The 11,968-nt window shown below is 38.8% G+C and overlaps 1 protein-coding gene across 4 annotated transcripts in view; it reads right to left on the bottom strand.

The window, feature by feature from the left end:
• The window catches only part of TPP2 (tripeptidyl peptidase 2), an 85,496-nt gene that overhangs the window by 41,887 nt on the left and 31,641 nt on the right, over window positions 1-11,968 (bottom strand). For all 4 annotated transcript variants that reach the window (XM_059685066.1, XM_059685067.1, XM_059685064.1 and 1 more), the window contains exons 6-9: window positions 11,774-11,937; window positions 8,352-8,506; window positions 7,410-7,486; window positions 3,188-3,315 (exon numbers count right to left, since the gene is read on the bottom strand). In XM_059685066.1, coding sequence (XP_059541049.1) covers window positions 3,188-3,315; window positions 7,410-7,486; window positions 8,352-8,506; window positions 11,774-11,937 — 524 coding nt within the window. The remainder of the gene's footprint in view (window positions 1-3,187; window positions 3,316-7,409; window positions 7,487-8,351; window positions 8,507-11,773; window positions 11,938-11,968) is intronic.

The raw sequence follows: 11,968 nt of genomic DNA, 5'->3' as shown, positions 1-11,968 counted from the left end.
CCCCAGGGGAATGGGCCTAAGCTGGCAGACATCCCTCTGGCAGCCTGGGAGCCCTCGGGGGATGTCCCCTTGCCAATGGGAAGCAGGTCTAAGCTGCAGTCGGACATCCTTAGCGCTGCTGAGGCGGGAGAGGCTCCCACCACCACCGCTGTTCTGGCAGCCGTCAGCCTGGCTTGTGGCTGAGCAGAGCTCCCCCTGTGGGAGCACATTGGCCACCAGGGGGCAGCTCCTGCATTGAGCATTTGCCCCTGGTGGTCAGTGTGTGTCATAGTGACCAGTTATTCCCAGTCTTTCTGCTGTTAGGGTCAATTTGCATATTACCCTTTTATTAAATAGGACAGAGGCCTGGTGCACAGGTGGGGGCTGACTGGTTTGCTCTGAAGGGTGTCCTGGATCAGGGTGGGGGTCCTGCTGGGGTGCCTGGCCAGCCTGGGTGAGGAGCTGAGGGCCGTTTTCAGGCTGGCCACACCCCCTTCAGGGAGGGGGGTCCTGCTGCGGTGCCTTGCCAGCCTGGGTAAGGGGCTGATGGCTGTTTGCAGGCTGGCCAAGCCCCCCAGCGGGGACCCTCACCCCATGAGGGTGTGGCCAGCCTGGGTGAGGGGCTGATGGCTGCAGGCTGGCCACAGCCCCCAGGCACCCAAGCTCTCAGTAGAGGCTGGCTGGAAGCAGGTATCTGGGATTTATTTATCTTCTATAATTGAAACTTTGTTGCCTTGAGTGGAGGCCACAGCTGGCAGGCGGGAAGCTTGGCTTCCTCCATCACCGGGGAACCAAGCCTCCTACTTGCTCCAGCTCCGTGGCTGCCGGCTGCCATCTTGGTTGGGTTAATTTACATATAGTCGCTCTAACTGGCTGGTGGGCATGGCTTGGGGCATAGCGGAGGTGAGGTCAATTTGCACATTTCTCTTTTATTAGATTAGATGCTTATAATCCTCCTATATAATAAAAGCCCAGCAATGGAAACAGTGGAACGACCAGAGACCAAAACAACCGCCGCCCTTCGCCCCAGCCGGCCCCACCCCTCAGCCTCTATCTTTTTTTTATATAATAAAAGGGTAATATGCAAATTGACCCTAACAGCGGAACAACCAGAATGATCACTTGACCAGTCACTATGAGGTGCACTGACCACCTCTTGGTTTCTTTCCCCGGCTGGCAGGCTCTGATTGCCCAATGGCCAACGGGAAACTGGGGGGGGTGTGGTGGTGGGGCTGGCTGCAGGCAGCCAGGGAAAATAACCCTGATCACAGGCCAGGCCTAGGGACCGTATCCACGCATGAATATCATGCACTGAGCCTCTATTCTATATAATAAAAGCTTAAGTGACTATTATGGCACAATGACCAGAACGACCGGTCACTATGATGTGCACTGACCACCAGGAGGCAGACGCTCAACGCAGGAGCTGCCCCCAGGTAGCCAGGGCGCTCCCACAGAGGGAGCACCACTCAGCCCGAAGCCAGGCTCACGGCTGGTGAGTGCAGCAGCGGTGGTGGGAGCCTCTCCCGCCTCCGCGGCAGTGCTAAGGAGCAGCAAGCCAAGTGGTAAGGAGCCTGCTGCTAAGGAGTAGTGAACCAAGTGGTAAGGAGCAAGCAGGCTGGCAGTAAGGAGTGTAGGATCCTGGATGGCGAGAGGGATGTCCGACTGCCGGTTTAGGCCCAACTCACATCCCCCGAGAGGTCCTGTACTGCGAGAGGGTGCAGGCTGGGCTGAAGGATCTCCCCCCCCCCCCGCCCTCCCAGTGCATGAATTTCATGCACCGGGCCTCTAGTATCTATATAATTGAAATACACAATGTATGTATCACTGGCAGGCCCTGTTGTCTTAACACATGATTTAACAAAATACTTAAACAAGAGGTTTTAAATTACATAAAGTCAAATATACCTTAAACTGTAGAAGCTATAAATAAAAGTAAGTCTTTTTATATTTATATTTATATTTATATTTAAATTTAAATTTAAGATCACTTATTTTAAGATAAAAATCTTTTTAAAAGGAGCAATTTTGAAGCTTTGATACCCAAATATTATATATACATCTTTAGAATCTACATACTAGTAACACCTATAATATGCATGTATCTATGCAATTATTGATATATACTTCAGAAAAAGTATTTGGGACCCAATAGTTTTTATAGTCATGTATACAATCACAAATGTCAAAAAGCAGAAGCCTTATTTTGATATCAAATAAAAATAAACAAATAAATTTTAGACATCATTTCTTTCAATTCATCTTTCTTATTCACGCTACATATTTAAAAAGAACAGGGTGTGGGTTTTTCTGCATAAGTTAGCAGCTAGTACTATAATGCAAGCTGTCTTATTTTCATACTATGACTGTAACTAACTTTGATTTCCCATATCTCTTGTAGATAGGCTTTTTTTTCCCATTAGAGTACAATGAAAAAGACAACACTGCAGCATATGTAAAGATCAAAGAATGGAAAAAAAGCCACATTCATGGAACAAATGTGTTGCAACTGTGCTTCTCATTAATAGAGCTTTCTTCTTCAACATCTGGTTCTTTCTGCATGTTCTAAGAGAAAGGAAAGGAGAAAACTATACTATGAACTAAGTAGTCATACACTATAAATAAAAAGTAAAGGAAGTGACTCTGCCAGTGTGGCTTAGTAGTTGATTGTCAACCTATGAACCAGGAGGTCATGGTTCGATTCCCGGTCAGGTCATATGCCTGGGCTATGGGCTCGACCCCCAGTGTGGGGAGTGTACGAGGCAAACAATCAATGATTTTCTCTCATTATTGATGTTTCTCTCCCCATCTCATGTCCTCTCTGAAATCAATAAAAATATATTGGGGGAAAAAAAAAAGTAAAGAAAGTGTCTTTACATTTTTCACATAGTTTGGAAAGCCCTTTCCTTGATCATTTCTACTGATGGAAATCCTTAATCCCCCATTCTTACCTAAATTCTCAAATCAGAAGTAGCCACTTTTGTAATCCCACAGCACTTTATCTGTACCTTCATTCAACCACTTACTCCAGTCTACTTCAGAGTCAATTCCAGATCAGCAGACCTCTAACTAGATTTCAGTTTCCCGAGGTTGTATTTAAGGTTTATGGTGTCTTGCATAGAAGAGATCCAATTAACATTGGATTAACTGAGGTGTTTTTTGTTTGCTGATTTTTTAAACAAGTCCATTTCTAAAACAGGAAACTCACCTATTACACTTGATGTAGTTCCACCAGGACAACCAACTGTAGAAAGGCATGGACCATTGTTTCCAGCACTGGAAATATAAATTATATTATGCTTCCACACTGCTTCATTAATGACTTCACAAATTCTCCTGAAAGAGAGACAGAATTCCTTTAAACGTAAAAAATTTGTCCCACTTTTCAAAATCTATATTACATGAAAATATCTGCAAATATGGTTTATATATTTAAAAAAAGACTAAAATATGGATTCAAGTAACAGAACTAAAACAATGGCTATATATAAGGAAATGTGCATTAGAATCACTCAGATTGGGACATTATTTTTTTCTTTATTGATTATTAAAGTATTACATGTCTCCTTTTTCCCCCATTGGCCTCACCCCAGCCACTCCCCCCCCCATGCCTCTCAACACATTCCCTCACCCCCCCTACTGTCTGTGTCCAATGGTTATGCTTATATGCATGCATAAAAGTCCTTTTGTTGATCTCTACCCTCCCCACCCCTTGATGCTTCCCTATCTCTGGATCGATTTTTGTTCATCAGTTTATGTAGTTCATTATTTTCCACAAATGAGTGAGTTCATGTGATATTTATCTTTCTCCGACTGGCTTATTTCACTCAGCATAATGCTCTCCAGTTCCATCCATGCTGTTGCAAGTGGTAGAAGTTCCTTCTTTTTTACAGCAACATAGTATTTCACTGTGTAGATATACCACTGTTTTTTAATCCACTCATCTGCTGATGGGCACTTAGGCTGTTTCCAAATCTTAGCTATTATAAACTGTGCTACTATGAGAATAGAGGTACATATATCTTTTCTGACTGTATTTCTGATTTCTTGGGATATATTCCTAGAAGTGGGATTACTGGGTCAAATGGGGGTTCCATTTTTAATTTTTTGAGGAAACTCCAGTGTTCTCCACAGTGGCAGCACCAGTCTGCATTCCCACCAGCAGTGCACGAGGGCTCCTTTTCCTCCACATCCTCGCCAGCACTTGTCGTTTGTTGCTTTGTTAATGATAGCCATTCTGACAGGTGTGAGGTGGTACCGCATTGTCGTTTTGATTTGCATTTCTCGGATGATTACTTTGAGCATGTTTTTTTATGTCTCTTGGCCTTCTGTACATCCTCTTTCGAAAAGTGTCAATTTAGGTCCATTGCTCATTTTTTTATTGGACTGTTTATCTTCCTTTTGTTAAGTTGTATGAGTTCCCTATAAATTTTGGAGATTAAACCCTTACTGTAAATAACACTGCAAATATGTTCTCCCATGCAGTAGGCTTTATTGTTTTGTTGATGGTTTCTTTTGCTATGCTGAAGCTTTTTATTTTGATGTAGTCCATTTATTTATTTTTCCCTTAGTTTCCATTGCTCTAGGAACAGTATCAGTAAGGATACTGCTATGACATATGTCTGATATTTTGCTGCCTGTGGATTCCACTATAATTTTATGGTTTCCCATCTTACATTTAAGTCCTTTATTCATTTTGAGTTTAGTTTTGTGTATGGTGTTAGTGGTCTAATTTCATTATTTTGCATGTATCTGTCCCATTTTCCCAACACCATTTACTGAAGAGACTGTCTTGATTCCATTGTATGCTCTCGCCTCCTTTGTCAAGTATTAATTGAGCGTAATGGCTTGGGTCTATTTCTGGGTTCTATGTTCTGTTCCATTCGTCTATATGTCTGTTCTTGTGCCAGTACCAGGCAGTTCTGAGGACAGTGGCTTTGTAATATTGCTTGGTATCTGGTATTGATATCCCTCCTACTTTGTTCTTCTTTCTCAGGATTGCTGTGGCTATTCGGGGTCTGTTTTTTTATTCCATAAGAATTTTAGGAGAGTTTACCTGTGAAATATGCCATTGGTATTTTAATGGGGAATGCACTGAATCTATAGATTACTTTGGGTAGTATGGACATTTTAATGATGTTGATTCTACCAATCCATGAACACGGTATATTATTCCATTTGTTTATGTCTTCCACTATGTCTTTTTTCAATGTCGTCTAGTTTTCCGAGTAGAGGTCTTTTACCTCCTTACTTAATTTATTCCTAGATATCTTAATTTTCTTGGTGCAATGGTAAATGGGATTGTTTTTTAAATCTTTCTTTCTGTAAGTTCACTAGTGTTGTATAAAAATGCCATAGATTTCTGGGTATTAATTTTGTATCCTGCTACATTGCCAAATTCAGTTATTAAGTATAATAATTTTTGATGGAGTCTTGAGGGTTTTCTATGTATAATATCATGTCATTTGCAAATATTAAGTTTTACTTCTTTTCCAATTTGGATGCCTTTTATTTCTTCTTCTTGTCTAATCACTATGGCTAGCACTTCCAGTACTATGTTAAACAGGAGTGGTGAAAGAGGGCATCTGTCTTGTTCCTGTTCTTAGGTGAAATGGAGATCGGGACATTCTTAAACAATAAATGCTTAGTCTCTATTCCAAAAGTATATATAATAGCAAAATATTGTTCAAATGAGTGGTTAAGCAACTTTTGGTGCCACCATTGGTGGAACATGATACAGCCAATCCAGGTGATGCACCCTAGTTAGATTTTAGAGTTGGGAAGCAGTTATGAGGCCAGGTTAAATGTGGAGAAATGCTAGATACAAAATTGAATACATATGGGGAAAACTACAAAAGGATACTGAATGATTAGCTGTGACTGAGTAGTGGGGCAACTGGTGCTTTCAGTCCCGTTCCACTTAAAGTAACATATTCAGAAACAACTCCTGGGGAATTCCTAGATATATTTGTAATTAGTGACAAAAGTGAAGGGGAAATAAAGCACTAGGGAGAACTTAAGAGAATGATTTAAAATATAAGAAATCTGGTTAGAGCTTGATAGCAAACAAGAAAAATGTACTGGTATTAATTAAAAGAGTTGAAGTTAGACCATGAAGAAAATGGAGTAATATAACAAAGGTATAGGGCTAAGGACACTCCAAAGTACAAAAGAAGGGTATGAGGGGAAATGACTTTAAATGGATGACTATCAAAGGAGAGAAAGAAATACATGTAGGTAAATAAGATACTGAAGCAAAAAGAAGGGACAAGATTGCATTCACAAATAAAATGTCTGAGGATGACAGGGTGCTTGTTAAAAGGACAAGAAAAGGATGTGTCATAGAAACTTAGTAGTACTAGTTTTCTGGAAACAGTAAGTTATTTGAAAACAGCAAACTACAAGGTCTGGGCTTGGTAAAATTTGGACTTTGGCAGTATTTTATTAAAGAACCTCAGACACTATATGATAGGTATATATGAATGGCCTGCTGGTGGGAGGGAGAAAATGATCAGTATGATAATACTCTAAGTAAGGTAATGTCAAAGTTACTACTATGAAGAAAAAAGGTAAGGTAGCATGAGGTCAAGACTAAACCACTAGATTTGGCAGCAGGAAGATACTGATGACACAGGGAGGAAGGGTCGGGAAAAGACTTAAAATGTGAACATACACACTAAGTTTTCCTGGAAAAGTGAATGAAAGCAGTATGAAATGAAGAGGTTTTGTGTCTGTTTTAAGGCTAGCGACTCTAGAGCATATCTGTATAATAATGCATTAAAGGAGAGAGGAAATGAGATACAGATCTCAGAGGTTTGAGTGACATGATCCTGGCACGTCTTTCATTCCACAACAGGGAAGGCAGAGAAGGTGGGGTTAGAGGAGGTCACAGGAAGGGCACAAAGTCCCCTGCTTAGTGCTTTTGTTCTCTCTGGGAAAAGAAGAGGGGAGAACTTTACTCAGGAAAGAGAGGGAAGGTCACTGAAGGTCTTTAAGAGGTGTAAAATGGTCATACAGGAGGGAAAGGGTAAATGCAATGTGATCAGACAATGCTGTATGAACAATCTCATATCTTTGGTCTTAAACCTGAAGGGGGTTGTCAGTGTGTTTCTCCTGAAAAGCCTGGCAGTGCAGGTATGGGATCACTGAAGGGAATGCCAGGGTTTCCACAATATGGGGTTTGGTCAGGTAATTACACCTGGAAGAGTTGAGGCTGATTATGGATAAGGAATTCTAGTGACAGATGGGATGTGGGATATCCCTGGGTAGGGGAAATAGGATATCAAGAATACAACCATGGAAGGAGGGCCAGATCTAGGAAACATAGTGACTGCTTTTTTCAATTATAATTTTCAACCCAGATATGAAAAGCATTTCATACTCTTATTCTGCTAAGTATCTACAGGTAACAGGAGACAAAGAACACTCACCCAGAATTTGGCCAGTGAGTTGCTTCTCCATAGCTGTAGTTGACAAGATCACACTTATGGTTTATAACTTCTATCATCTATTAAAAAGATGAATAATCTAATTTAGGAAGCAATGTACAGAAACAGACATGCCAGTAAAATAAAGGCATAGAATCCTACAGTTTCTTAATCAATCATATTCTAACTTAAATCCAAATATATGTTACTTCTAAGCAAATGGTTAATAAACTTTTAAAAAGGTAGGGGGAGACAGCGTATAGTAAATATCTATAAAAACCAAAACTAGAGACCTGGCCAGTGAGGCTCAATTGGTACATAGTCGCATACACCAAAAGTTTGTGGGTTCAATTCCTGGTCAGGGCACATACTAGGTTTTGGGTTTGATATCCAATCGGGATCTGTAAGGAAGCAACCAATCAATGTTTCTCTCTTACATCAATGGTTTTCTCTCTCTCTCCCACTTCCTCTCTCCCTCTGTCTCCCTCAAATCAATAAAAGCATGTCCCTAGGTAGGGATTTTTAAAAATTACAAAAACAAACAAACAAAAACCCACACACCAAACAAAACTAGCATTTGCAGATCGGAATAGGGGAGAGGAAGAGAAAATGGAATGGTTCTTACCAAAATTAAATTAAAATATGATTCATATTAAAATAAAATGTAGAGTATTAGTTAAATTCTTCTTAGGCTAATGGAGTAAGATGGTAAAGAGGCCTTTTTGGCTGTTTTAAAGTACCTCAAAATAGCTTGTTAGGAGATTTAGTAGAAATGAGAAGTATAATATGAATAATATTTGTATATTTTCCAAGAAACTTTATCCTAATAATTTTAACAAAACAACTGAAAAATACTCTTGGTAAGCCCAAAGCACTTTATAAACCTAAAAATATCGCAGATCATCAATTATTCATCTTCTCAATCAACACCTCACAAAAACTCACAGCTCTTATAAGGCCTGTGCCTGTTTCCATTGTGCTCAGTCTTGTATCACCAATCTTGATTGAAAGAATTTGGGCACCAGGAGCCACACCATTCCGTTCAGGTTCTTCTGGAAAATGCCCAGCAGCTATACTAGCTACATGAGTTCCATGAGCTCCTAGAGGCAAAAAGAGGGAAACGTGACAAAATACTCTCGCAGATTCAAAGTTCTAACCATTCAATTTTTATATTAATCATGATAAAAATAATTTAATAAGAATATACCCTCACCTTAATATTTAATAATATATTCCCTTATCAATAATATATTCTTATCAATAATTCACAAAAAATGAAAACTCTTTGAATTCCATACACTATTTTACTACCCTGTTCATTGAGAGCAAAAATGCAATTCACAAGGATGAGGAAGTGTTTGCAATATATATAATTGACAAAAAACTTATATCCAGAATGTAACCTTCAAATCCAAAGGAAAAGAAGGAATGTGAAAGAAAAATGGGTGAAACACTTAAAAAGCATTTCACAAAAGAGGAATTCAAATGACTCATAAATATATGAAAATATGTTCAACTTCATTAGTCTGTCTGAGAAATACAAATCAAAGCCACATACCTTTCAGAATGGCTACAACTGTAAGGCTGACTGACAACAGCAACCATGGATGGGGATGTGCACTCACACAATGCTAGTGGAAGAGTAGACTAGCATTTTGGAAAGCTGCACACAGGCATACCCTATGACTTAGCAATTCCACCTCTAGCTATGTACCCAACAGAAATGTGTTCACAGTAAAAAACAAATGCAAAATTGTTCATGGCAGCATTGCTTATAAAATTAAAAAACTTAAATGAATACATGTTGTACTTACAGAATTAAATATTATACAGCAATAAATATGAACTTCTATACACTATAGGATGAGGGACACAAAAATAAGGCTTATTTAAGTCACACACAAAAGGGTATATAATGAATAATCCACTTATATAAATGGAAATATCACCATAATAACATTGAACCATGTGCAATTACCACTATTTAATCATTTCTGATCCATAAACAGCAATACCAGATGGTTCAATCTAATGTGCTAATAGAAATAAGGACAATAGTTAACTTTGGGAGGGAGGGTGTGTTAGTAGTTAGGAAGAGACATAATTCCCATTGCCAATGTTTTTATTTCTTGACTTGGGTGGTAGTTAGACAGCGTATTCACCTGTGATAATTCAATGCATATACAATTTGTGATTTGTATACTTTTCTCTATAAATGTCATATACCAATGAAGTAAATAAAAACAAAAAAATTGGGCCTTTTTTTAATTGAAAAGTTTTTTAAAAGACATGGGTAGAGAGAAATGTCACACTACTGTCAGATAAACAGTAAAACAAACATAATGATAAATTACAACTGGCACTGGGCCTTAATGTTTGAGTGACACTGGAATATTTGGAGCTCCAGGAGAAATGAGAGAGTAAGACTCTTCCAACTGGGTCTGTTGCTATGCTGAGACTCCTCTACTCTAGACAACTGTTGTTCTGTATGAATATGGATCCAACATTACCAATTCTTCCTGTCTTATTTTTTTTCAATAAAAACAAAAAAGCTGGAGCCCTGGTCAGTGTTCTCAATGGTTAGTGTCCACTCCACCTGTGCACAGAAGGATCGTGGGTTTAATTCCCTGTCAACGGCATGTACCTGGGTTGCAGGTCCGATGCCCAGCCCCTGTTGGAGTGCACGACAGAGGCAACCAATAGATGTATCTCTCTTATATTAATGTTTTTTTCTTTCTCCCTCCATTCCACTCTCTCTCAAAAAATCAATCAATGGAAAAAATTATCATCAGGTGAGGATTAACAAAACCAAAATAAAAAATAGGAAAGTTGGATTTTAATGTAATCTCCCCAACCAACCCCCCAAAAAACTTTGCCGCCACCACCACCTATCAGTTAGAATGGCTAAAATAAGTTTACTGGCCACACTGTGTGGGGACAAGAATGTGGAGCTTCTGGAGCACTCATGCTCTGCTGGTGGAATGCAGAGTGTACAGCCACTGCAGAAAAACAGCCTGGGAGTTTCTTAAGTTAAATATATGCCTACAGTAACTAACCAGTTCTCCTAGATATCATTCCAAGTTAAACAAAAACACATTTCCACACAGAGACTTGTACACAAATGTTGAAACAATGCAAATGTCCACCAGAAGGTGAATGGATAAACAAACCATGATGTACTCACATCATGAAATACTACTCCTAAATAAGGAATAAGCTATTAATAATCATAACGTAAGTAAATTTCAAACCATTACCCTGAAATAAGGCTGGCCAAAAAAAAAACACCACACACACACAAAAAAACATATTCTTATTCCACTTACATAAAATTCTAGAAAATATAAACTAACCTAGAGTGACAGAAAGCAGTTCTGTGGCTAGCTGGGGTTGTGGGTGGAGACAAGGCTAGATTATACAAGAAGACAAGCAAACTGTGGGTGTGATGGAAATGTTCATTATCTTGACTATGGTGATGGTTTCCTGGGAGTATGCATCTTTCAAAACTTATCAAATTGTGTGTGCGCACACACACAGTATATATTGTGCTTTAGCTATTCAGCTATGTCTTAAGTTGGGGAAGGGGGTGATAAAGAGTTGTCTTTCACACTTTGGAAAGTACATGATTGTCTAACCTATACTGTGTACCTGAAACTAATGCAAAATAATAAATGTAAACTGTAGCTAATAAATGAAATTTAAATTAAAAAAAATAATTAAAGTCTTCTGACCTCATTCCCTTTGCTCCTTCACCAGGAATAACCACTATCCAGAAGCTGGTGTGCATTTTCTTACATCTATATTGTTACCATATACACACACATATCCATAAACACTGTGTAGTATATGGCATGTTTTACACACGTTTTATCATTAATATATTTAAAATTTATATATTTGAGATATAGGTATATAAAAATTTGTTTTGATTGCTGTATAATATTCCACAGTATGAATAACACAATTTTTTTTAAAAAACTATTCTTTTGTTGATGGGTATTTAGATTGTTTCACCTGACAGTACAATCAGGTAAAAAGATCTTTACTATAGCATTCGGTGTCATTTCAAAAAAAGTTTGAGTTTCTCTCAAATTAATATTTGGAAGTGAAATTACTGCTCTTTAGATGAATTATGCTGATGGATTTTTTTTGTGGTTGGACCATGTTTATATTCTTGGAAGGGATCCTACATGACTATGATTTTAAGGAACAACACTTTGCCAAGGAACCAAATTACATCTATTATTCCAGACCTAGTTCTTCAGTTGGAATCTCTAAATTCTCTATGAGGCTGCTTTTGGCTACAGAAATTTATCATCTTGCACTTTGTAAACTTAACTCTAATTAGCATATCTGAAACAGAATACCTCCACTGGTCACAATAGAGAGCAAGTTTCCATCATCATATATATTAACGGAGTAATTCAACATCTCAGCTGTGCCAAAAGAACTATATTCTTGGGCTTCTTTGTAGTTTCTCAATACAGTAGATTTACTCAAGTCCCCGTCTTCATTCGAATCAATGCAGGCTCTGTAAATTCAGAATATAGAATAGATCATGA

Source organism: Myotis daubentonii, chromosome 2 (assembly GCF_963259705.1).
Source record: "Myotis daubentonii chromosome 2, mMyoDau2.1, whole genome shotgun sequence".
Lineage (NCBI taxonomy): Eukaryota > Metazoa > Chordata > Mammalia > Chiroptera > Vespertilionidae > Myotis > Myotis daubentonii.
Note: the sequence above shows the minus strand (reverse complement) of the source record. Positions and strands in the feature narration are given on the sequence as shown.